At 46.7% G+C, this 27,368-nt stretch overlaps 1 protein-coding gene across 2 annotated transcripts in view; it reads left to right on the plus strand.

Moving 5' to 3' along the window:
• The window catches only part of KLHL6 (kelch like family member 6), a 70,952-nt gene extending 55,903 nt beyond the window's left edge, over positions 1-15,049 (plus strand). For both annotated transcript variants that reach the window (XM_010366221.2, XM_030931516.1), the window contains exons 4-7: positions 2,418-2,655; positions 8,495-8,697; positions 10,090-10,303; positions 10,569-15,049. In XM_010366221.2, coding sequence (XP_010364523.1) covers positions 2,418-2,655; positions 8,495-8,697; positions 10,090-10,303; positions 10,569-10,870 — 957 coding nt within the window. In that variant the 3' untranslated portion in view covers positions 10,871-15,049. The remainder of the gene's footprint in view (positions 1-2,417; positions 2,656-8,494; positions 8,698-10,089; positions 10,304-10,568) is intronic.
• The last annotated feature ends 12,319 nt before the right edge of the window (positions 15,050-27,368 follow it).

Genomic DNA, 27,368 nt, shown 5'->3' on the forward strand with positions numbered 1-27,368 from the left:
CTCAGGTTCAAGTGATTCTCCTGCCTCAGCCTCCCGAGTAGCTAGGATTACAGGTGCCCACCACCACACCTGGCTAATTTTTAAAATTTTCTTTTTATTTTTAGTAGAGATGGGGTTTCACCACGCTGGCCAGGCTGATCTTGAACTCTTGACCTCAGGTGATCCACCTGCCTCGACCTCCCAAAGTGCTGGGATTGCAGGCATGAGTCACTGCACCCAGCTCTCTTGCTCATTTAATCAATGTTTATAGATGCCCACAAGCTCCAGGTACTATTCTTGGTGCTGAGGATCCACTGGAGAAAAAGGGCTGTTCCTGCCATCAGGGGCCTTACAGTAAATTACAGTGAAGCATGAGAAGTGCTGTTGTGGGGGAAATTCAGGGTCATGGGAATGTGTGCAAAGTTAGGAATGGCTTCCTGGAGAAAAGGACAAAGTGACATGGTAAATTACTCAAATGCCTTAAAGGGGTAAGTGGATTGGGGTGGTAGCATGGAAAATTGAGAATAGAATATTATGGGGAGATCCAGACAGCAGGCAGGAAACAGGAATTTTAGCCAGTAGGAGGACAGCCTTTCATAGGTCAGGACCAAGGGATGAGATGTCAGGACCAAGGGATGAGATGCCAGACCTGGAGGTCAGGAGGTGAGATCATGGCTAGTCCAGTCCTTGTAGCAGCCTCTCAACTACCCAACAGGTTATTGGGGCAGGAGAGAAGGCATTACAAATAAAATGAGGGGAGCTTCAGAGTGGAGGCTGAGGCCTGGTTCCCAGAACTGAAGAAAGGGTCACAAAGGACTCAATTCAGGGAGGCCAGTACTGTTTTCTAAGCATTGCCCTGCAACACCTAAGTCCTCTCTGAAAGAGGGCCGGATAGACTGGTGCTGGAGGTTGTGCCTCAGCTGTGGGGAATGGGGTTTAGGGACAGGAACCACAGCTGATAGCTGAAGAGAAAGTTGCAGAGCAGCAAAGTTTGTCTTTGATGCCATTGCCCAGATCCTGTCCTGCCAGCTTGGTGCTCTCATGGTGCCTCCAAGTTCCCTGGCTCACCCCTTCACCCTTATCCCAGCACCGTTCTGCTGTCCACACTGTCGGGGCCAGCCCATTGCCTAGGCTTTGTCCAGTCACACCTATCCCCACTCTGCTGACCCGTAAGGAACTGCCCTGCCACAAACTTTATGGCCATGGTCCAGCCTCAAGATCGGAGGATGCAGAATTCACCGTACCAGGCTCCTAGGCACAGAAAACCAACCAACCAGCCAAAGACTGTTATGGAAAATTAGAGGCTAGGAGTTGGCTGGTCTGATTGTGGCTCTTGGTTGGATTCACTGTTTGAGGGCTCAGTCTTTGCTGCTGTGACCTATTTGTCACCACCTATGGGCAGAATCGAAGTTCTGTAGTCTGTGTTAAATCAGTCTAATTTTGTAGGAAAATTGGCGACTCTGGCCATCTGGGAAATGGTTGCTGCCTCTCTGCCTCCCATCAGCACACCTATGGAACCTTCATCATGGAGCCCAGGGAATCAATGGAACCAGGAAGGGCAGCTCTTCCTTTTATAACAGTATCAATATGGCATCTACCCCTGCTCCTACAGGCATAATTAGCTGTTGAGGGGCGAGTGTGTGCCAGGTGCTCTGTTCACACCTCTACCTCATGACCTTATGAATGCTCACAGTCATCTGAGAGCATAGAAATGATTACAAGCTGTCTACAGAGGTCATGTTACTTCTCCAAGGTCACATGGCCACAGGTGATAGAACACTGGTACCTTTGACTTTCGAACCTCTGCTCTTTCAGCAGGGTTCAAATACCCATAGTATGGATTTCTTCACTTGTTCAAAGGTCTGAAAAGTCATTTACTGTATGTTGGAACCAGCCTTCCTCTCTCCCTGGCCACACCCTGATTCCTTCTAGTTCTTGTTTCCTAAGTCTCTGAATGCTCTTATGTCATCACTGTCCAGGATGTCTCTTCCAGAAGGCTGATGGCGAGCAAAGTCTGAGGTCTCATCAAGAAATTAAAGCCAAGGGGGAATGGAAAGTAGTCCACAATGAAATTCCAGGATTTAAGGTTTCAGACTAGGCAGGAGAGGAAAGGCAGGAAGGGCATCTGATGGTACATAGACCCCGATCTCTTAAAACAGCAGCAAAAACAGGTAACATTTACTGAGTACCTGTTATGCACCAAGCCCTGGGTGAAGCACACTCTATACATTATCCCATTTAATCCTCACAACACATGTACGAGGTAGTTACCTCTAATATCCCCATTATACAGATGATGAAACTGAGGCTCAGGGAGGTGAAGTCACATGGTCATACCATGGCAGATGTGGGAATTGGACCCGGCTCCTAATGGCTGCATAGCCCGAGCTCTGAAACTTTGTGTTGTCCTGCCTTTGTGTACCCACATTAATTTCCAGATCATTTCGGAGCGCACCAAGCCCAGGATGCATGAGTTCCAGTCTGAGGTGTTCATGATCATCGGCGGCTGCACGAAGGATGAACGGTTTGTGGCAGAGGTGACCTGCCTGGACCCCCTGAGGCGCAGCCGCCTGGAGGTGGCCAAGCTCCCGCTAACGGAGCATGAGCTGGAGAGTGAGAATAAGAAGTGGGTGGAGTTTGCATGCGTGACATTGAAAAATGAGGTCTACATCTCAGGTAAGCAGGAATCATGTAAAGCCACAGCAAGCCTCAGTAGCACTACATATGTTCCTGAGTGGTAGCCAGGCAACCATCCGAGAATTACTGTGAATTGGCAATGATCTGGCTCTGACTGAGACAGGATATGGACCCAGGAGCTCAGGTGGTCTTATCTTGGAGGGTACATTGCTCCTTAATAAACACCAAACTGAGCAGCATTGTGCTATTCTTTTCTTTTCTTTTTTGAGACAGAGTCTCACTCTATCACTCTGGCTGGAGTGCACTGGCACGATCTTGGCTAGCTGCAACCTCTGCCTCCTGAGTTCAAGTGATCCTCCTGCCTCACCTTCCCGAGTAGCTGGGATTACAGGTGCCTGCCACCATGCCCAGCTAATTTTTGTATTTTTAGTAGAGACGGGGTTTCACCATGTTGGCCAGGCTGGTCTTGAACTCCTGACCACAGGTGATCCATGGGCCTCGGCCTCCCAAAGTGCTGGGATTACAGGCGTGAGCCACCTTGTCTGGCCAGCATTAATAGAAAACCTGGAGAGGAGGCAGACAAGTCCAGTCCTTCACGGAAAAAGAAGAGGGAAAGTGGTAAGGGTTTATTCAGTGTCTGCTATAGGCATAGGCCCCTGAGCTACGCAGTGGGAATTCAGTAATGAGTAAACATGTCTGCTCTTCCCCCAAACCTGACCCCTCCCGTGTTTATTAGGTTGTACTTGGGTATACTTCAGTAGGACCCAATACTTTTTCATTAGGAAAATGTTTGCTTCAGTATTGATAGTTACTTTGTGTCTGTCTTTCCCATTAGACCTGAAGTTCCATGAGGGGTAACACTATAGCCCCTGTACCTAGCACTGTGCCTGGCCTCCGGGTAAATGTTCAGTAAATATTTATTGAATGACACAGTCTCAACCATCTTTACTGAGTGGTAGATACATTTATACTTTAATAACATTTAATTGTTTGCCTCTCATATCAGCTCTGTAAGATAGGGGTTTTTAGGGTAGGAGAAAACAGAGGCACAGAGAGATTCTTGAACATACCTAAGGTCGCACACTGGTAGGTGTCAGGCAGGACTTCAACCCAAGTTCTGAGCCTAACGTCCACGCTCTCCCCATCACACCAAAAGCCACTTGGCTCTCCCTGGGACCCTAAGGAAGGAGACAAGCTTCCCTTCCCCTTTCTTAGAGGCTTTTCTCCAATCTGAACTTGTTGAGAGGAAAGCGGCACCCCAGAGCGTGTTTCCTCCAAAATCAAGGACAGGTCGTCCTTTGGATGCGTTCATATCGTTGATTAGGTTCTAGCTTTCTTTTCATCTTGCAGAAATTTTTTTTAATTTTTTTTTTTTTTTTTTTTTGAGACGGAGTCTAGCTCTGTTGCCCAGGCTGGAGTACAGTGGCACGATCTTGGCTCACTGCAACCTCCGGCTCCCGTGTTCAAGCGATTCTCCTGCCTCAGCCTCCCAAGTAGCTGGGATTACAGGCGTGTGGCACCACATCTGGATAATTTTTGTATTTTTAGTGCAGTCAGGGTTTCACTGTGTTGGTCAGGCTGGTCTTGAACTCCTGACCTTGTGATCCACCTGCCTCAGCCTCCCAAAGTGCTGGGATTACAGGTGTGAGCCACCACGCCTGGCCTTAATTGTTGTAGAAGATCCAAACAACGCAGAGCAAGTAAAGTAAAATACGGCAGTTTCTTTGTGCCATCACAATTCTATGGGTTTTCATTTTTTACAAAAATTATTTTCTATTTGCTCAGGGTAAATAATTTTAGCTGCTGTTACAAATCCTAAGTCTCAGTGAATTAACACAATAGTATGCAGGGGTCAGGGGGAGGGCGGTCTGCTCCATTCAGGTACTCAGGGGCCTAGGATCCTGCCATCTTGTGACACTGCTTCTTCCTACATGTGGACTTGATTTAGGGATGAGAAAAACGCTGAGGGAGTTGAGAAGTCACACCTGCTCACAAAAGCCTCAGCCTGGAAGTGCCATTGATTTTGCTCACGCTCCATTGGCAAAAACTAGTGACATGACCTCCCTTACCCTCCCCTCACCCCATCTAGGTGCAGGGGCCTGGGAAATGTAGTTTAGCTATGTCCCCAGGAGGGATCAACAGGTGTGGTCATCATAGTCAGTCTTTGTCACATATACTACACGTGTTATTTTCTTTCTTCCTTCCTTCCTTCCTTCCTTCCTTCCTTCCTTCCTTCCTTCCTTCCTGCCTGCCTGCCTGCCTGCCTGCCTGCCTTCCTTCCTTCCTTCCTTCCTTCCTTTCTTTCTCTCTCTCTCTCTCTCTCTCTCTCTCTCTCTCTCTTTTGTTTCTTGAGATGGAGTCTCACTGTTGTCCAGGCTGGAGTGCCATGAAGAGGTCTCAGTTCACTGCAACCTCTGCCTCCCGGGTTCCAGCGATTCTCCTGCCTCAGCCTCCTGAGTAGCTGGGACTACAGGCACATGCCATCATGCCTGGCCAATTTTTGTATCTTTGGTAGAGAGGAGGTTTCACCATGTTGGCCAGGCTGGTCTCAAACTCCTGACCTCAGGTTATCCACCCACTTCGGCCTCCCAAAGTGCTGGGATTATAGGTGCCCACCAACATGCCTGGCTAATTTTTGTATTTTTGGTAGAGACGGGGGGTTCACCATATTGACAGGTTGGTCTCAAACTCCTGACCTCAGGTGATCTGCCTGCTTTGGTCTCCCAAAGTGCTGGGATTACAGGCGTGAGCCACCGCGCCTGGCCTAATTTTTTTTGTATTTTAAGTAGAGACAGGGTTTCACCATGTTGGCCAGGCTGGTCTTGAACTCCTGACTTCAGGTGATCCGCCCACCTCAGCCTCCCAAAGTGCTGGGATTACAGGTGTGAGCCACTGTGCCCAGCCCACATGTTATTCTTTTGTCATAAATTTTTTGTTCACTTTTTAATGATGCAAGCAACACCTGAAAGCATGCTTATTATACACAGTTAAATCAACAGAAACTTGTACTTCAATTAACAATATCATCTGGACATGACGACATGTTGGTTTAATGGATATACATATTAAGTGATACAGTTACTAATGCAAAGCACATCATGGGAGCTTAATTACGCTGGCCAGTATTATCACTACTGTTATTCTTTTTACCAGCTATATGGCAGTCTACCAAATGGATAAACCATAATTTTTTTAGCTTTCTTTTTTTTTAATCTCCTTAAAAAATACTGCAGTAGGCATTTGTAGACACATATTTTTTCATACTTGTGCTGCTACTTGGAAAGTTTTCTGGAAGTGGTCATATGTGAATTGAGAATTTTGTATATATTGTGAAATTGTCCTACAGAAAAGTTGTACCAATTTACAGTCCAATCAGTGATGAGTGACAGTGCCCGTTTTCTATATCCTTGCTCACGATTTCTATTATTAGTCATTTAAATTTTTAATAGACTAGAATGTTTGAATTTATACTCCTAGGTCATTAGTGAGGTTGAGCATAGTTTATATATTTACCAGATAACTGGATTTATTTTTTTAAATTATCTGTTCATACTCTTTGACAGTTCCTATCAGTTTTTGTCTTTTTCTTACTAATTTTTTGGAGCTCTAATTATATATACTTTGCTATTTGTGTTGCAAATATTTTCTCCTAGACTGTGGCTGTTTTTTAGCTGTATATTTATATACTTGTTTTCTTTCCTATACAATTCCACATTTCATGTCATGCTTAGAAAACCCCTCCTAACCCCAAGGCCATTAACATAATATCCTATACATTCTCCAGTTACTTCTATAGCAGTAACATTTGAATTTTATTTTAAATGTAATGTAAAGTAAGTATCTAACTTAATTTTTATCCAAATGAACAACCAATTGTTCTAATAACATTTATTTAATGATCTGTATATATTTTAGTCTGTTTCTGTGCTCTTGTTTTTAACTGATCAGTTTGTCTAGTACTGCACTGTTTGTATTAGGTTAGCTTTTTTGTATATTTTAATACTTGATAAGGAAAGCCTCCTTCTTCACTTTTCTTTTTCAGAAGTTTCTTAGAAATTTTTCCAAACTTACTCTTCCCAGTGAAATTTAGAATTATCTCATCAAGTTCCCCCCAAAAGTCCTGAAGGCACTGAGTATATAGATTAACCTAGGGAGGGTTGACATCTTCACAATAAGGTGTCTTCTCATTTATCATTTATGCACACCATAGGCTTTCTCGGTTTTTTTTTTTTTTTTTTTTTTTTTTGGTCCTAAAATAAAATCATAGGTTTTAATAAAGTTTGCATATATTTCTTTGAAAATTTACAGTTATTTTATATTTATACTTTTTGACACTACCTAAATAGGATCAATGTTTTGAATAAATGGAGACCTTTGAAAGGTCCCCCACCCAAAGAAAAATGGCCAAACCATATGAACAAAAGATTCAAGGCAGAGGAAGCTCCACTTCCCTCGTAGTAAGCGAAAACCAAACTGACAGAGTTTTTCTCCGTCAGACTTAAAAAAAAAAAATAAAAGAAAGGCAGAAAACAAAACCACCACTACCAACAAAAAGTGGGTATGAGGAAAAGTCAACCAGCACCGCTGCTGAGCATGCCTTGGCTGCACCTATAAAAACTCAGGGTGCACATGCCTTTGACTCAGAAAATCCACTTCTGGGCTCTGCACTGGAGAAACACCCCTGACGCAGAATGTGGTCAGTAATGTTCACTTCTCCACTATTGCACATATGTAAGTCTGAAAAGTAAATCTTTGCTTTAAGTAGTTGGCAGTACTCTATGCCGATGGGAAAATGGAAACACAAAGCTGTTAAATATTTGATTAAAATCACCAAACAAGTCAGTTCTCCTTTGTCTTTGTCTCTTTCCCCAGCTGCTGAATTACTTATTTTCTGTTTTTTAAGAGCATTGTCTTCAAGAAAATATTTACCAGATCACTCTCAAATGATCTATTGTGAGCATCTCATACTTTTATAACAAAAATTAATTTAGAAATAGGATAAATCCCACTGACCTTTTTATACAGATCAGAGAGACACGCCAAGAGAATGCTGTACAATTTCTTAGTGATTTTTCCAGGTCTGTATCTTTGCTTTTTTGTTTAAATAATTAAGTAAACATAGAACTTAAGCTGCCATGTAATTTGCCTTCTGCACAAACCCCACTGTCCCTGCCCAGCCTTTCTTCCTGCTCCTTGTGAGCGCAAACACTGAGTCCAGATTCCCTCTGGCCCCTACCCACTCAGGCTGGCTTGGATCCTGCCCCCTTGAAGCCTTCTTGGGGCCCTGCTCACTTAGCCACCTTTTCTCTGAACTCTCACAGCACTGAGGTGGCACATGACACAGTGTGGTACATCACCCCTTCTGTCTCTCCCTGTTCCCCTGCGTTTGCCTCATCTCCCCTGCCAGACAGCACACACTAGTCGGGTTTCTTATATCTCCCCTCAGGGCAGGGCTGGTCTGGGGACTTGGCACTTTTGGATATGTGGGATATTATGGGAGAAGCTGTATTTCTGATGCATCTGATGGTTTCTTTTTTTTTTTTTTTTTTTTTTTTGAGACGGAGTCTCGCTCTGCCACCCTGGCTGGAGTGCAGTGGCCGGATCTCAGCTCACTGCAAGCTCCGCCTCCCGGGTTTTAAGCCATTCTCCTGCCTCAGCCTCCTGAGTAGCTGGGACTACAGGCGCCCGCCACCTCGCCCGGCTAGTGTTTTGTATTTTTTAGTAGAGACAGGGTTTCACCGTGTTAGCCAGGATGGTCTTCATCTCCTGACCTCGTGATCCGCCCGTCTCAGCCTCCCAAAGTGCTGGGATTACAGGCTTGAGCCACCCCGCCCGGCCTGAATCTGATGGTTTCTTAAATGCTTTGTATCTCTTGCAGGCGGCAAAGAAACACAGCATGATGTTTGGAAATATAATTCTTCGATCAACAAGTGGATTCAGATTGAGTATTTAAACATAGGCCGCTGGAGGCATAAGATGGTGGTGTTGGGTGGCAAGGTTTATGTTATTGGAGGCTTCGATGGCTTACAGAGAATCAACAACGTGGAGACCTACGACCCCTTTCACAACTGCTGGTCAGAGGTAGAGGAGACGATTTCTACCAGTAACTGCCTGTATTAGTACTTCAATGCTTTTTTAGAAAGCTTTGGAACGTGCCTACCATGGTGGCCAGCTTTCTGATCACTTTACTCCCAAGGAGAACATTTTTGGTGGCTCTGAGCTTCCCTCCTCCTAGGAGCTATTGCTTCAGTATCGCTGATCACATCACAGAAACAATGTCCTTCCAAGTGGTGAAGATCTGTGTGGGCACCTGTCCTAATTTGGACAGAACTGCAGATGTGGATGGAGGCTCACCCTGTCTTAGATGGGAGATCTCTTGGTCTGCATGTCTTGACGTAGAGTCTTGTCTCAGATGCCTTGTCTCCTATTCTTCCCCACACTGGACACATGCAGATCACTTTACTATACTATTTATGAACCCAGAGTGATTTGGTCATGTTAGAAGTCCTCCCTTCTTTATTTTCCCATTGATGATGAGCCACTTGCAGCCCTGCATGTCAGACTTATCAATGCAACCTCAGGTGTATATCAGACTCAGGAAAAGAAAAGCTACCTCATCTCATTTCCAGGTTATTCCCAATTCCAAATTTTCTTTCTCCTTATCAGATCAGATGTCCAAGCATGTTCCAGCTTAATGGAGTGTACAACACAGTCATTGTAGGCACAAGCAAAGGTTGCCAGGTCACCACATCCAGCCAAGACTGTCAGCCTGAAAAGTGCTATATTGAGAGCCCTTAACATTTATGGGGAGCGTACCTAAGATCTTCTCAAAACAAGGCCGATCACAGAGCTGCTCCATGATCTAAAAGGATCCTGCAAATAAATGGGCAAGAGGCTCTTGGAAGTCTCCTTTAGTGTCCTGGGGTTCATAGGGTAGAAGCACACATCTGACTTAATGTCAAAATCCTCAGTGCTACCCTATAATGGAAGAGTCTGCTTACCTGTGGCCACCCCAAACCCATATACCAGCTTTTCTTCCTAGATATAAGCACCAAGGAAAATCAATGCTGGTACATAGTAGGCACTCCATAGATATTTTTTGAGTGGATGAGCACATGAATGTATATGAATATGCATGTATAAAACATCATTTTCCTCCAACACTGGCTGATTTCATCTGTATAAACTTATTCTTACCTATACTCCTCCTTCCCTGAGAGCTAGATTCTGGGAGAGGGGGGCTTATCCCAACACACAGCTTGCTCTAGCTTTCGTGGAGCCTGGAGGGAGGGTGGGAAATGCATGCTTTCATTCTTGCTTTGTCTTCAGAGGAGTCAAGCCTGTGGGCCTTGTGACTTTAGGCAAAAGATGCCCAGTTCTGTGTCCCAGAGCTCTGTCCTGTATCCTGGGAGTTACTGCAGCAATCTGGGCAGCATGACTGACAGCTTCTTCTTGTGCCCTGTGCCTCTACAGGCTGCACCCCTCCTTGTCCATGTCAGTTCCTTTGCAGCCACCAGCCATAAGAAGAAGCTCTATGTGATTGGAGGAGGGCCCAATGGGAAACTGGCCACAGACAAGACTCAGTGTTATGACCCTTCCACCAACAAGTGGAGTTTGAAGGCGGCCATGCCGGTGGAGGCCAAATGCATCAATGCAGTGAGTTTCCGGGACCGCATCTATGTCGTTGGTGAGTAATGGCTTCTTATTGATCTGAATAGCTTAGAATCTGATAAGCGCCTGGCTGCTTTGCGTCAAGGGTGTGTCGCGGTGTCTCCAGTGCTGGCAACTCACTGCCCCTAGGACCCACTCTGGCTTTCAGAAGAGCCGTCAATCGACTGTTTCTCTTGGCAAGAGGGTAGACTTGGCCTAATCAGAAATTGGATTTTAGTGGTTAAGAGGGAAGAACCCAAAAAAATGGAGCGATGCCCACCGAGTTTCCTCCCTCTCTTCAGGTGGGGCCATGAGGGCGCTGTACGCCTACAGCCCCCTGGAAGACAACTGGTGCCTGGTGACCCAGCTCAGCCACGAGCGGGCCAGCTGCGGTATCGCGCCCTGCAACAACCGGCTCTACATCACCGGCGGGCGGGACGAGAAGAATGAGGTTATCGCCACCGTGCTGTGCTGGGACCCCGAGGCCCAGAAACTGACAGAGGAGTGTGTCCTGCCCCGGGGCGTGTCGCACCACGGCAGTGTCACCATCAGGAAGTCATACACCCACATCCGCAGGATCGTGCCTGGAGCAGTGTCTGTCTGACCACAGGATGGGAAGCTGGAGAGCCCCCCAGATCCTCAGCGTGCCCGCCTCACCTCTCACCCTCCTCCAGCCCCACTTCAGGCCGCAGGCTCGAGTTTGAGGCCATGCATCAGGGGATCCCCTTGACTCACTTTGGGAGAACCTTGGAAGTCACAGTTTGGGGTCACTTGAGACTGGCCAGGAATGTTTGCATGACCTACCTCAGGAGGGGAGGTGAGGAAGAGTAATATTTAGCATTCAGGACCCACCCACCCTATGCCGGCTTCTGTGCCAGGCACTTCCTTGTATGGGTTCATTTAACCTGGTGAGTGGCTCTTATCACTTCTAGTTTACAGGTGAGGGAACAGAGTTTCACAGAGGCTAAGTGACATGCCCCTGATCACTCAGATAGCAAGTAGCTACCCCAGGAGTCTAAAACCCAGGTCTTTCAGCTCCGAAGTCAATGCTCTTTCCACCATACTGCCTATCTCAGGCAGGAAAAACAAACAAAAAACCAAACCAAAACCTGGCTCATGCCGGGCGCAGTGGCTCACGCCTGTAATCCCACACTATGGGAGGCCAAGGCGGGTGGAAGACCTGAGGTCAGGAGTTCGAGACCAGCCTGGCCAACATGGTGAGACACCCCCCCCCACCCCGTCTCTACTAAAAATACAAAATTAGCCTGGTGCAGTGGCAGGCGCCTGTAATTCCAGCTACTCAGGAGGCTGAGGCAGGAGGATCACTTGAACTTGGGAGGTGGAGGTTGCAGTGAGCCGAGATCATGACACTGCACTGCAGCCCAGGCAACAAAAGTGAAACTCTATCTCAAAAACAAAAACAAAAACAAAGACAAAGACAAAGAAACTTGGCTCACTTCTTGTTTCGGCAAGTCTGCTAAAAGATTCACTCAGCACCGCAGGGAAATAAAGGTGTTTCCTGTTTTCTTTCCTTTTCTTTTTTATTCTGCATTCTCCCTCGTCCCCGCCCTTTACCAAAATTTAAACCAAGGAGTCATTTGGGCTCCTTGCCAAGAATATCTCATAGGTTCTTCCACTTGAAAGGTCTGGGGGATGGGTTTGGGAAGGCCTGTTTGCTTTGAAAGAGATGAAAGATGCAATACTTGTGTTCTGTCTTTTTTTTTTTTTTGAGATGAAGTCGCCCAGGCTGGAGTGCAGTGGCATGATCTTGGCTCACTACAACCTCTGTCGCCCTGGTTCAAGTGATTCTCCTGCCTCAGCCTCCTGAGTAGCTGGGATTACAGGCACCTGCCACCACACCCAGCTAATTTTTGTAGTTTTAGTAGAGACGGGGTTTCACCATCTTGGCCAAGCTGGTCTTGAATGCCTGACCTTGTGATCCGCCCTCCTCGGCCTCCCAAGTGTGAGTCATGGACCAGCCTTTTTTTTTTTTTTTTTTAATGATCATAAGATGGCCCATTTTGGACCAGAATTGTCATTGCCAGACAGAATTGTACCTTTAGCACAGTCTGGTTCCCTGGCCTCTTAGTGTTCATCAGTTGTACTGCAATGTAGAAAAGATGTTTCTAGAGACTTAAACTACTGTTTTATTTAAAAAAGTAAACACCTGAACACAGCTGGCCTCCACAGGAACGACAGATTCTCCTTGATGGTACATTTTCTAGTTTTTGGACAGTGATTTACGTCCACCTTCCTGATACCCCATCCTCCTGAAGCCTTCGTTTTCAGGACTTTTAAAAAGCACTTCTACTTGTTTTTTTTGATCAGTGTAGCTCAATTGTGTCCTTCACTGTAAGAGCTAGAGCTTCCAAATGAGCTCACTGGAAATTCATTCTAATCCCCAAGCTGGAGAAACAGGTTAAGAGATCCTGTTTCATACACTGTATTTAAAAAGCAACAATGATAACAACATAGTAACTGCATTACCCAATGGACTTTATTTTCATCATATGATTTCAATTCTCTTTATAGAGTTTTATTTCATGTCCAGTGTGGCTTGTTCTTCTCAGCCGTTTGGGAAGTTAGAGTTATTAGAGTTGACAGTGAACTTAATTTTCATTAAACAGTCATGGTTAGAAGAAGCTAATATTTGAAACAGATTGCAAAAACTTGAAAAATTACAGGTGAGATTTCTGTTTGTGTCAGATTATTGAAGATAAATATAAATGTATGTTGGTGTGTGAAAGGCTCTGTGCCTTAGAGGCATGACAGTTCAGCTCTCTGCTGTGGAAAGTAACACAGGCCAATAGAAGCATATTTGTGGAATTTTAGAACAAACTATGGCTGACTCATGAGCACTATAATAACCATCAGGAAGCTCCCAACTGAAACAATGTAACAATGTAATCTAGTTCAATTCAGCAAACATTCATGGAGTGCTTCATGTCTGCCAAGCCTTGAGGACACCCATGAATGGCAAATCTCCATGCTGGACACTCGATATGGGTAAATAGGCCACCAATTAATACTTTTGTTTTTCTTTTCTTCAAGTTAGCTAAAAATGAGATGTATATGAAGTGATGAGGCTGGATCCAAGTCTTGATTGCCTTTCAAGGGGTCATGGTGGTAAGCTGTGCAGTGAAGTCAACCAGTGGCCATTGCTTACATGTTTGTCTTTTCAGGGAGCAGATGGTGGTCCTTTGATAAGACCCATTGGCAAACTTCGCACCCATCAGCAGGTCAACCCTATGCTGGGAAAGTGAGGATTTGGGATTTCTGTGCTATAAACCTGATTCTAAATGTAGGACCCAAGTTTCTGGACTACATCAGAATACCTAAATGAATCATGGAAGCACTCTTTATGATTTTTTACAACACCAGATATGCAGGTGAATTGTGGAAAATTTCATGTAGCTGACACCTAGGAAATGGGGAGTCCTAATAATGACATGGGGTAGGGAACAGATACACCTTGTTAGAAGATTGAGGGTTCTGTATTTGAAGTTGTCAGTCTGTAGCTCTTCGAGAAAGAAAGTTCAAGTCATTTGGGGGAAACTTAAGTATAGTCATCAGGATTTTAGCTTCTAGCCACTAGCCAGGGATGAGAGCTTCTAAAATCTAAAATTCATTCTAAGAAATAAAGACAAACACATTTGCAGGAAAGTAACTGTTGTAACCCACACCATCAGTAGGGGGAAAACCAAGCCGAGAATTAACCCAGGGAGAACCCTCGGACTCAGGCAGGACATGGCAGGATGTTCTGGCTCAGCAGACTGGAGATTGAGGCAGGGCCGGCGAGTGGACAGAGCATCCCTGGCTGGGAAGAAGAAGATGGGGTAGAAGGAGGTCAGGTTCCAAGGGTGCAGGTCTGGAAAATGATATCAGAGGCCCTGGAGTTTGTGAGCTTGACTCTAGTTCCAAGAAGGGTAAGGGAGAATAAGGGTAAGGGAGAATTTCAGGCAAGGAAATAATGAAGGAACCCACTTCTTAGAGCAGAGGCACAAGTTAGAGCAGGCACAGCATTGGGCCAACTTGCTGTGGGGCCTGTGAGCTGCTCAGCTGGGTCTCCTGTCCTAGAGGGAAGGTGGCCCAGAGTCTTTGGTGGAGCAGAATCTGTAGATGACGTTGAGGGACTCCAGTTGCCAAGGTTGATCTGAAACAGGCAGGGAGCTAAGCTTATCAGAACACCAGCAGATTCATGTTCTCTTCTTAGCTTTCATCTATTCTGGTCTCAATGGCTTCGGAAAACACACACGTACACATACACTGTGTCATTGAATTCAAAGCAAACTATGCTCTCAGGGAAATACAAATATCATATTCTTATAGCTGTAAAATAGTATAGCTTAGCTATTTAGAGAAGTTTTTGAGGTACTGTTGTTATTTACCTGTCCTGTTTTATTTTGAAAAATGAAAGCACTCAATAGAATTTTTAAGGTTGATAACACCACAGTGATTTCTTATGTAAGTCCCAACTTGGAGTTGCAAAATCATTTTTTCCCTTAATACCTGGGTGTTGTATTAGATCTCATAATTTGAAGAGACAACCTTTACAGAAATCCACATATATCTCAAATATGGCTACTGCAAAACCAGTTTTGACAGGTCAGATTTTCATATGTATAGGTATAAATAGCCAACACTCGGTGAACAAAATCTTTTAAGCATTTTGGTTACAGAAAGTTGGATATTTTCAGTGATCAAACTAAGGATATTGTTTATAAGTTTTAAAAACCAAACCAATTAAGTTTTTATTTATTCAATAAAATATGCACAGAACAGATGCAAATGTGTTATATACAATCATGAAGTGATTTTTTTTTTTTTTTTTTTTTTTTTGCTGTTTTTGGTTTATATAAATAAGTGGTGTCTGAACAGAAATTAATTTAGAAAGTAGAAATTTAAAACATTTCAGTTGGTTCATGGGACTTTAGATAAGTTCATAGGTTAAAATTCACCAGGTTTGATTTATGGAATGTCAAACAGTAGACAGTTTTTCCCTCCCTAAAGATGCATTGCCTCGCTGAGCAAGGCAATGCATCTTTAGGGAGGGAAAAACTGTCTACTGTTTTACCAACCCATATGCAAACTGCGTGACTCTCCTCTTGCCTGGCCTCACCTCTTCATACAGGAGACCCCTTTCTAAGTTGATTACAGGTCTGACCTCTTAGCCCGCCTCCACCATTGTTCCTGTGTTGTCTCTGAAGCCCTCCCTGGTCTTTGCTTCTCAAATTGGGGCACATGTAACTTGGGGTATGAGACTTCCCTCTAATCACTGGAAACCCTGTTACCAATTTAGTTTGTTTTGGTTACAATGCAAGAGTCCTATGTATTTGAAAAGGAAAACTGGAGCCTTTAAAGAAATCTGGGGTTCCATGAATAGCTTCAGACCTTTCCCTCTGGGCCTCCCCAGAAGTAGATGTTCTGCCTTAGGAGTTCTTGGTGGAAACCCTTGGAAATCACAGACCCAGCTCCCTCACTGGTGGGGAGTGTTCTGGAGTGATCTTGGGCCCTGGATCTGACTGCCACTGCACCAGCTGTGAGTCAAACGGAGTTTTGACCTTAACTTTGCTGCTGAGCCTTCCAATTTCTCCACTGGGTCTAAGTGATAATGTCAAGTCTGGGCAGTTTGGCCAGGGCCAGGCATCTGCCCAGCTTTTCTTAGCGCCTCCCCCTGTACCTACTGCTCCCTGCTGGTGTATAGCATCTCCTGGACCAGTTCCTTTTCCCTGGACATGCAGCCTTCATACAGGATCTCAGTTCTCTCCCGCCCTCTGTAGCCCCATGCTTCATATTCCGTTCCTGCATGTGGCCACAACTGAAGACTCTTGGTGCTGGGGATGAATCCGGGTCCGGTCCCACCCTCCCCAGGCTCCCCACCATCAGCGTGGCTGCTTACCAGTCACTGTTTTTCACTTCCATGTTTGTTTACTGGCGCCTGGGGATTTTCCTTTTCTTTTTGCACATTCAGACGTCTGCTTTGTTACTGATTCCCACATGAAACGCTGCCTTGAAACCCATGTCCAACCATCTCTACTCATCTGTCTGGATACAGAATATGAAACTTCCTGGCTATACATTCTTTAGGAAAGTTAAAGCTGGGTAGAGGGAAAAGGGGTGGCCTTTGATGTGTAAGACAACTGGAAATCTCCCTTCATAACACGAATCCTGATCCCTCCACATTTGACAGTAGGAGAAGCTCCCAGTGGGCACGGAAAGTTGGAACTCATAGCCCCAACTCTTCCCTGTAAGGAAAGAGTCCTGTACACAACTCTTCATTTAATTTCCCAAGGAACATCAAAGACCAGGCTGGAACAGTTAAGTAAAACTTTACCTATGACTTAGAGATGACACGGGATAAACACAGGAAGGGAAAAATACTCTAGATTATGAAGACGACAAGAATCAGCTATCTGTGAGAAGCAGCATTTGTCTTGAGAAGACGTGTGTGTGTGTGTGTGTGCACGCACATGCACATGCATGTGTACATACATGGTTTAAAAATAAAAATAAACAAGCAGGACATTAGTTAAAGCAGTGAAAACAGATTCTGTTCAGTAACTGCTGACAGTAGGGGAAAGAGCTAAGCTCTATTCTGATTTGTGCAGAGATGCTGACTGGGTCTTTTAAAGGGAGAATAAGGGAGCCAGGAGGTGCAGTGAGCAGGTTCAGTTAGAGTCAGGGAAGTGAAAAATGACAAAGTGTTGGGCAGAGTCAATGTGATGAGGCCAGCTGTGTCTGCTAGCTGGCAGTTCTCGAAGCTAGGATCCTCTCCCGCAACAGAGCCCGGGAGTCAGAGGCTCTCTCCTTCCTGATAATTACCTTGAGGGGAATGGCTTTCGGGTCCTTGAGAAAGACACTCCTGAGCTGTAGGTGACACATACAAAGTAGCTCAAAGGGACAGAGGAAGGATTCACAATGGTAAGCCTCCTTTTTTAGTCAATGTTCTAAAAAAGAGAGGTCAGGAGCCTATTGTCAGGTGTTGGTGGAACAAACTAAATTCTTTTGACACCCTTAAGCTTTTCCAGACAGCAACTCAAAAGAGGGCTGGCCCATCCCAGGGACATGGCCTTAGGCTGCTAGAAACCATGCGATGAAGTCTCTGAGTTTGGTGAAGTCTCTGAGCACAGGGTGTGAGTGGAGTGTTGGTGCTGAGAGTTTCAGGTATACTTGCCTTATGAAACAGATACAATTAAAAGAACAGGTGTGCCCACCACCTGCGCTGCTGTTGGCAGCATTTTAAAAGAGAACTGACCATTTTCTGCAACCCACCATGGGCCCACTGTGCGAGGCCAGGAGTGCCGAAACCCCTCCCTCTAGAATCTGCTGAAGACAACTAAAGAGAAAAATAGTACTAAAGCTTCTTTGACCCATACAGGCCAGAGCAGTGCTTTCAAACTTTCTTGAACATGTATCACAATAAGAAACACATTTTCTGTATTTCCTACTCAATTTTTTTCTTAAAATGCTGTTCACAAGCCACCAAATTAATTACATCACCCACTAATGGGTCACAAGTCACAACCCATATCTGAAAGGTACAAGACTGGAGGGCACTGACTTGGGCAGACAGGGCAGGGGCGAGGGGAGATGAGGCTGGCAAAGCCTCATGTATTAGTCCATTTTTATATGCTATGAAGAAATACCCGAGGCCAGGTAATTTATAAAAGAAAGAGGTTTAATGGACTCACAGTTCCACATGCCTGGGGAGGTCTCACAATCATGGCAGGAGGTGAAGGACGAGCAAAGGCATGTCTTACATGGCAGCAAGAAAGAGTGCCTGTGCAGGGGAACTACCCTTTATAAAACCATCAGATCTCATGAGACTTACTCACTATCATGAGAACAGCATGGGAAAAATCTAACCCCATTATTCAATTACCTTCCACGGGTCCCTCCCATGACACATGAGGATTATGGAGCTACAATTCAAGATGAGGTTTGGGTGGGGACACAGCCAAACCATATCACCTTGATTTAAGAAAGTGCCAATACATAGAAGGCAGAAGGAAAACGTGACTGCGCAGAGCAATCTGTAAGTCTGACCTTAGATAAAAAGGATTTTTGTCGGTGTAATTCTATTCTGTTTTTTGTTTGTTTGTTTGTTTGGGATGGAGTCTCACTCTGTCGCCCAGGCCGGAGTGCAATGGTGAGATCTCAGCTCACTGCAACCTCCACCTCCTGGATTCAAGCAATTTTCCTGCCTCAGCCTCCTGAGTAGTGGGGATTACAGGCACCCACCACTATGCCCAGTTAATTTTTGCATTTTTAGTAGAGACGGGGTTTTGCCATGTTGGTCAGGCTGGTCTCAAACTCCTGGCCTCAGGTGATCCACCTGGCTTGGCCTCCTTAAGTGCTGGGATTACAGGCATGAGCCACCCTGCCTGGCCAAAATTCTATTCTTTCATAACAAAAAGTAGTAATAGGAGCATCTATTGAGTAATTCCAAGAAACATGAGACAAAGCCAGAAATAGAAAAAAAAGAAAAAGATTAGGACAGTGACAAAACTAGTCTAGGTAGAAATGCTGAGGTTTTTAATTGTCAAAGTGCTTTCTGGTAGAATGTCACATTCCCGGAAAAGGTCACTGGAGGAATCTGGAGGAAAAATGATGCCTTAGATTTTGTTCTGAGTCCTAAGTAGACATTAGTGAAAAAAAGGATGGGGTGAGTCTTTGTGAAACAATGCAACAAATATTCATTGAGCGCCTAGTATGTGCCAGGCATGATTTCTGTCCATCTGTGAACAAAACAAAGCCCCTACTCGCATGAGCTAACATTCTAGTAGAGAGACAGGCAAGAATCAAACAAGCACAAAATATAATGAAAAGTAGAGATAAATGTCCAAAGAAAGTAATTCAGGGCAAGGGCGATGCATGCTACTTGAGCTAGAATGAACAGAGCCATCCTTTCTGATAGAGACACTTAAACAGAGGCTTGAGTGAAGAGAGCCTCTGGTGAGAGGCCTGAGAGTATCCAGGGAAGCTTACTCCAGACAGAGGGAAGAGCTAATGAGGCTCTGAGGCGGGAGGCTTCTGTGTATTTAAGGAACAGTCATGGCTGGGCACGGTGGCTCACACCTGTAATCCTAGCACTTTGGCAGGCCAAGGTGGGCGGATCATTTGAGGTCAGGAGGCGAGACCAGCCTGGCCAACATGGTGAAACCCTGTCTCTACTAAAAATACAATAAAATTTAGCTGGTCATGGTGGCGCACCTGTAGCCCCAGCTACTCAGGAGGCTGAAGCAGGAGGATCGCTTGAACCTGGGAGGCGGAGCTTGCAGTGAGTTGAGATTGCTGCCACTGCACTCCAGCCTGGGTGACAGAGTGAGACTCTGTCTCAAAAAAATAAATAAATAAGGAACAGTCAAGAGGCCTGTGTAGCCGGAGTAAATTCAGAGCCATGGTAGGGAGTCTCAGAAGCCTACGTAAGCACTTTGAATGTCATCAGAGTAAGGTGATAGCTCTTAAGTTCAGAAATGCTAGAGACTCACAAATGTTCCACACCCAAGCTTGTGACTTGCAAATCCAAGTCAGCTATGTTCGCAGGTGCTTAACAGCAAGGAATTGCCACCCTGAGCCCAGTGTTTTTATGAACCCAATGTATATTGAGTTTGTTCTCCAAATCCATGCTCTCTCTTGGGCATGATCCTGTCCTGTGCATTCATATTACGGGGGGCTGGGGCTGGCTTCCCAAACTGCCTAGTCACATACCCTAGGGTTGTTGGGGAAGCCTCTCCAGGAGCTACCATCCCCTACTCATTCCCGGTGTAGGTGGAAGGCAGCACTCTGATCATGTGACCGCTTATCCATTCAGCATCCTGGTGGCAATGGGAACATCAGTACTGGTGTTAGTCGAGGTGGGCAAAAGGGGACAAAAGCCAGAACTCTTAAGTTAGTGAGTTCCAGGAAGCCCAGTTAATTTTTGAAAAAATCTTGTTGGCAGCCTAAAATTCAGCACATTAAAAAATAAACTAATAAAAATTTCAATGGCTAAATGCAAACCAACAAACTATTTTAAAAAACCTGTAGGCTGGGAGCGGTGGCTCACGCCTGTAATCGCAGCACTTTGGGAGGCCGAGACAGGCAGATCACAAGGTCAGGAGATTGAGACCATCCTGGCTAATACAGTGAAACCCCCTCTCTACTAAAAATACAAAAAATTAGCTGGGCGTGGTGGCGGGCGCCTGTAGTCCCAGCTACTCCGGAGGCTGAGGCAGGAGAATGGCGTGAATCCAGAAGGCAGAGCTTGCAGTGAGCCGAGATTGCGCCATTGCACTCCAGCCTTGGCGACAGAGAGAGACTCTGTTTCAGAAAAAAAAAAAAAGGAAAAGGGCTTGTAAGCCAGGGGCGGTGGCTCACGCTTATAATCCCAGCACTTTGGGTGGCCCAGTCTGGCAGATCATCTGTCAGGAGTTCAAGACCAGCCTGACCAACATGGTGAATCCCCATCTCCACAAAAAATACAAAATTAGCCAGGGGTGATGGTGCATGCCTGTAATCCCAGCTACTCTGGAGGCTGAGGCAGGAGAATTGCTTGAATGCGGGAGCGGAAGGTTGCAGTGAGCCAATGAGAGGTGACAGCGTGCCGGCAGCCCTCCCTCGCTCTCGGCACCTCCTTGGCCTCAGCTCCTACTCTGGCCGCGCTTGAGGAGCCCTTCAGCCCGCCGCTGCACTGTGGGAGCCCCTCTCTAGGCTGGCGGAGGCTGGAGTCTGCTCCCTCTACTTGCCGGGAGGTGTGGAGGGAGAGACGTGGGCGGGAACCCAAGGCTGCGCAAGGCGCTTGCGGCCCAGCAGGAATTCCGGGTGGGCACGGGCTCCTCGGGCCGCGCACTCAGAGCGGCCGGCAGATGCAGTGAGGGACTTAGCACCTGGGCTAGCAGCTGTGGAGGGTGCGCCGGGTCTCCCAGCAGTTGCGGCCCGCCTGCGCTGTGCTCGAATTCTCGCTGGGCCTCAGCTGCCTCCCCGCGGGACAGGGCTCGGGATCTGCACCCCGCCATGCCCGAGCCCCCAGCCCCCCTCCACGTGAGGCCCCAGCCTCCCCGACGGGCGCCGCCCCCTGTTGGGCGGTGCCTGGTCCCATTGACCGCCCAAGGGCTGAGGAGTGCGGGCGCCCTGCCCGGGACTGGCTGACAGCTCCACGGCAGCCCTGGCGCGGGATCCGCTAGGAAGCCAACTGGGCCCCTGAGTCTGCTGGGGACTTGGAGAACTTTTATGTCTGCCTAAAGGATTGTAAATGCGCCAATCAGCACTCTGTATCTAGCTCAAGGTTTGTAAATACACCAATCAGTGCTCTGTGTCTAGCTAATCTAGTGGGGACTTGGAGAACTTTTGTGTCTAGCTAAAGGATTGTAAATGCACCAATCTGCACTCTGTGTCTAGCTCAGGGATTGTAAATGCACCAATCAGCACTCTGTCAAAAGGGACCAATCAGCTCTCTGTAAAATGGACCAATCAGCAGGATGTGGGTGGGGTCAGATAAGGGAATAAAAGCAGGCTGTCCCAGCCAGCAGTGGCAATCTGCTCCCCTTCCCTTACATGTTGTGGAGGCTTTGTTCTTTTGCTTTTTGCAATAAATCTTGCTGTTGCTCGCTTTTGGGGTCCGCACTACGTTTATGAGCTGTGACACTCACCGAGAAGGTCTGCAGCTTCACTCCTGAAGCCACTGAGACAACAAACCCATCGGAAGGAAGAAACTCTGAACACGTCCAAATACCAGAAGGAACAAACTCAGGACACACCATCTGTAACACTCACTGTGAGGGTCCACAGGGTCCATGGCTTCGTTCTTGAAGTCAGTGAGACCAAGAACCCACCAGTTCTGGGCATGCCAGGATCAGGCCATTGCACTGCAGCCTGGGCAACAAGAGTGAAACACCATCCCCCCCCCAAAAAAAGGGGGGGGCTTGTAAGTCTGGTTTGCCAGTGTTCACTGACCTGCGTGGTCCTGAAGGCACTTGAGTTTGCAGCCTCTGACATACACCATTTTGTTTAATTCTTGCATGAACTCTGTGAAGTCAATTGATGCTATATAGATGAGAAAACTGAGCCTCAGAGACTTCCCAGAGTCAAGACTGAACGCAGGTGTGTGGGTCTCCAAGGCTGATAATGCTTCTGCTCTGCCCATTGCTGCTTTCAGGGAACAGGTATATGGAATGCCGTGAGGTGAGGTGATGTCGCGGGTCTCATCTAAGTCCATGGTTCTATGATGCAAACATTTTAGATCAAGCATGTCACAGCTTTAGAGTCACCATGAAAAAAATCCGGAAATACTTACTACTAACTCACTCTGTGATCTGTGCAAGGCCAGGGACCTGTGCCATAAAACCCCCTAGTGGTTGAAGGTGACTTCTGAGTTTACTTCCACCCTAACAGACTCTCATATACGGGAGAAAGGGCTGCATTTTTAAAATTTTTTAATTTTTAAAATTTGTGTGTGTGTGTGTGTGTGTGTGTGAGACGGAGTCTCGCTCTGTTGCCACACTGGAGTGCAGTGGCACCATCTCAACTCACTGCAACCTCTGCCTCCCAGGTTCAAGCGATTCTCCTGCCTCAGCCTCCCAAGTAGCTGGGACTACAGGCACGTGCCACCACGCCTGGCTAATTTTTGTATTTTTAGTGGAGATGAGGGTTCACCATGTTGGCCAGCATGGTCCTGATCTCTTGAACTCGTGATTCTCCCGCCTCTGCCTCCGGAAGTGCTGGGATTACAGGGTCAGGCTGCACTTTTAAAAGTGTCCACGAGGGGGCAAAAGATGACCACAAGCGCCTTACACTGTTAGTAATGGGGTGCTGCAGCCAAGGACAGCCTGGGGTGATTTTCCTAAAAGGAAAGAAGCTCCTGTCTGAACTGCCAGCCCTAGAGCTCTGTTCTGTCCTCACGGTTCCCTGCCAGGCCTCCCCTCCCAGAGGGAGCTCTTAGAGTGACTGTGGCCGGTCCTATCCTTGGATTACTGAGTCTTAGAAGCCATTGATTGCAAGATAGGTGATCCTATGGCAGGAAAAATGGTACAATGCCTTAATGTTAGGCTTGCACAATTCATGAATTGGTCCTGCCAGCTTTTCTTTGCTTTGGAATTTGTCCTCTACTGTCAGGGATTTGGCCATTTGCCCTACACTTCCCTTGCATTGTTTAGCATAATTGAGGCCGTCCTTTTGCGGGTTCTTGGTAACAAAGCATAGTACAGCACTGTTTCCTTAGGTGATCTACAGCACTTATTTGTTACCTTGCAAGAAAATATGAGGCTTTCTTGGAAGCAGATTCTCTAATCCTCAAGGCTTTTGAGAACTGCAGCCCTGGCTGAAAGCTACTCATATGAGACCCTGAGCTAGAGCCACCCAGCTAACCTGCCCCTCAGAAACTGAGATAATAAATGTTTGTTACTTCAAGCTACTAAGGTTTGGGAAATTTATTACATAGCTGTAGAAAACTAATACATGGTGAATCGGTGAAGGGTGGAGGGAGGGCAGGGGGGAAACTGCCTCAGGGATGTGCCTCCCACCTTCATCCTCCAGACAGGACTTCAGAGCATCTGAGGAAACCCGGAGAGACTCCTCTTTAGGGAAGTCATCCAGCCCTCAGGTCCGCTTATGCCAGGAGCAAACCGGGAGGACAGGAGGATGACCATCCATCTTGTTGAAAGCTCTGTGAGGGAGGAATGGAGGAACGGAGGGAGCTGCGTCCTTGACCATCCCCTGATGAATAGCAAGGGCTGTGCCTCCAGGGTCCATGGCCTCTGTGCCCCGGATGATGCCGGGGCTGCCAGGGACAACAGAGCCACCCACTGGGAGGCTGGAGGTTGGCCTGGCTCAGGGGCCTTCGTCAGCCATAGACACCCACAGCCTGGGGTGGGCAAGGCTGGGAGGCGACACAGGAACTGAAAAACCTGACAGGCTCCAGCCCCTCCGCAGAGTAAATGACAACGCCAGGTAAAATGATTAGCTGGTTCCAGCCCCTCCACAGGGTAAATGACAACTCCAGGTAAAATGATTAGCTGGTTCCAGCCCCTCCGCAGGGTAAATGACAACTCCAGATAAAATGATTAGCTGGTTCCAGCTCCTCTGCAGGGTAAGTGGCATCTCCAGGTAAAATGATTAGCTGGTTCCAGCCCCTCCTCAGGGTAAGTGGCACCTGGGGTAAAATGACGGCCTGGAGCTGGCAGCTGCTTTCCCTGCTCTCCTGGGTCCTGCGGGGAAGCGTGGGAAGGGAAGGGGGTACAGCGCTGGGCACAGAGGGGCTCTCAGACCTGGACTGAACTGTTTCAGCGGTCATCTAGCCCATTCCCCGCCTCCAGGCGAGGATTTGCCTGAGGCTGGAAAGAGGAAGGATCCTCCCAGCGCCGTCAAGCCCTGGATTCCACCTCTCTGTGGGTGGACTGTCAGCGCAGGCCCTCACAACGCAGAGAAAGACACAGGATCCCGCTGGGCCGGTGACAGCAGGAGCTCTGGGTGCCACAGGTGAGGCTGGGGATGCCTGGAGCATCCCGGGCGTCCAGTTAGTCTAGAGCCAGGTTTTCCATACTCCTTAGAGTGCAACCTCAGGGAGACACAAATTTTGCCCCAACACAGCATACATGCAGAAATACATTTATACAATTCAAACACAAGTGGACAGAACAATATTTACCCTTAGAGTGTGTGAAGTCCTCATCTGTCCTACCCCATCCTATCATGCTCCATTCTATCCTAGGAGACAAAGCAGGGGGTAGGGGAGCTGTGGAGGTGGAGGAGTCTCATCCAGGCCCTTGAGCGACACGTCTATGTGTGGCTCACGGGGCGCCCCACCAGGGATGGTCATTGACCACCAGGCTGCAGGCCCTGTGGGGACTGACTCAAGGCCCTGTGGGAGCTGAGTCAGGGCCAGGACTGGGGTGTCCTGACTCCTAGAGACCATGTTCCCTTCCTCACCCAGGCCTTCCAGCCCCAGCCCTGGGCTGACTTTTGCTGTCCTACATCATCTGCATATTTATTCTCCTGCTGGATTCACTGGCCATGGGCTCTGTGGTCCTAAGAGTCTTAAGGACTAAGGAGCTGGCAGCACGGAGGGGACCCCAGAATCTCAGACTCAGGGTCTGGCCAGTCACAGGCGTGTGAGGGAACAACTGAGAGGCCCACTGCCCTGTGGCAGGAGGAGGCGCTTTGGAGTCTGTCAGACCTGAGTGCAGTCAGACCTGATTCTCACTGTCATTCACTAGCTGTGTGATCTTGCATACGTCACTTAAGCTCTCTGAGCATCGGTTTCCTATCTCTAACATTAGGATAAAAAATATCTATTTTGTAGGGTTAGTGTGAGGATTAGCAAAAATGTGTATGATGTACAGTACATGGCACATGATGGGAGCTAAAAAATAGCACTTGTTGGCCAGGTGCAGTGGCTCATGCATGTAATCCCAGCACTTTGGGAGGCTGAGGTGGGTGGGTCACTTGGGGTCAGGAGTTCAAGACCAGCCTGGCCAACATGGTGAAACCCTGTCTCTACTTAAAAAAAAAAAAAATAGCCGGGCATGATGGGCACCTGTACTCCCAGCTACTTGGGAGGTGGAGGCAGGAGAATCACTTGAACCCAGGAGACGCAAATTGCAGTGAGCAGAGATCACGCCACTGCCCTCCAGCCTGGGTGACAGTGAGACTCTGTCTCAAAAAAAAAAAAAAAAAAAAAAAGAAAGAAAAAGAAAAAATAGCACTTGTGATGATTACTGTTGATAATAATTACAATAATAAATTACAATAATACTAACTGGAGGATCTCAAAAGTACTGTGGGTATGGCAGGTGTGCTATTACTTAGTTTTGGAGGAGATTTGGCTGCCATGGTTTTCATCCTAGACAAAAAGAAAATTTCCATAAGTACATAGGGGAGAAAGCAGATTATGTAGGTTATGAACAGCCCTAATAATAGAAGAGGAGGAAAACACCTTGCTTAAAACCAAACCCAGGACACAGGCTCTTGCCAAGCGTTCACCTTGGTTACAGGTGATAGTTGGATCCTTGGAAAATGAACAGACTGATTCTGGTCCCAGCTGAGATCCTGTGGTATGCTGGGAAGACACATCCCCATTCTCTGGAACACTTCCAGTCCACGCATCAGAGTACACCCAAAGTGCGTGGATAGGTAAGGACAGGACAAGTGGGAAAGGTTGGGAAAATCAGGGTAAGGACTGGGAAGCATTATGTCTCTTCTCAGAGGACATCTTCATAGCTCATACTATGTAAACATTAAATGACATGGGAAATTCAATTTTGCGGCTTACTGTTTTATCTAGAATTGCTCTTTTACTTTCACTAATTGAATGAGATCTCTTAACAAGTGAACCTAACAGAGAATTTAAATTATCCGGATCAAAAATTACATTTTTTTTGGTGAATTATATAGTTTGAAAACAAAATTGTGAGAAGATCAATGCTTTTGCTCTAAATATGGCATCTCCCTTCTTGTTCACGATGAGGAATGAGGCCTCACAGATCCTACCTGCAGAGGCTGCTCTTCCCACACAGGTTTCAAATAAGGGAAGTAGTTAGAAGGAGATAATTCAAATGTTCTTAGCATAAAGAAAAGACAAGGCTGGGCGGGGCGGCTCACGCCTGTAATCCCAGCACTTTGGGAGGCCAAGGCAGGCAGATTGCTTGAGCCCAGGAATTTGAGACCAGCCTGAGCAACATGGTGAAACCCTGTCTCTACTAAAAATACAAAAATTAGCCGAGCATGGTGTTGCACACCTATGGTCCCAGCTACTCGGGAGGCTGAGGTGAGAGGATCACCTGAGCCTGGGAAGTTTGAGGCTGCAGTGAACTGTGATTGGGCCATTGCACTCCAGCCTGGGTGACAGAGTGAGGCAGAGAGAGAGAGGAAGGGAGGGAGGGAGGGAGGGAGGGAGGAAGGAAGGAGGGAGGGAGGGAAGGGAGGGAGCAAAAGAAGGAGAAGAAAGAAAAGACAAGTATTTAAGGTAACGAGTATCCCAGTTACCCTGATTTGATCATATGACTGTATCAGATTATCACATGTACCCAGAAAATATGTACATTGATTAGGTATCAACAAAAATAAAAGAAAAATCTAAAATAATGAGGAAACTCTATTTTTGTTTTGCTTCCATCTACATTTTTCTT

This window comes from Rhinopithecus roxellana, chromosome 1 (assembly GCF_007565055.1).
Source record: "Rhinopithecus roxellana isolate Shanxi Qingling chromosome 1, ASM756505v1, whole genome shotgun sequence".
NCBI lineage: Eukaryota > Metazoa > Chordata > Mammalia > Primates > Cercopithecidae > Rhinopithecus > Rhinopithecus roxellana.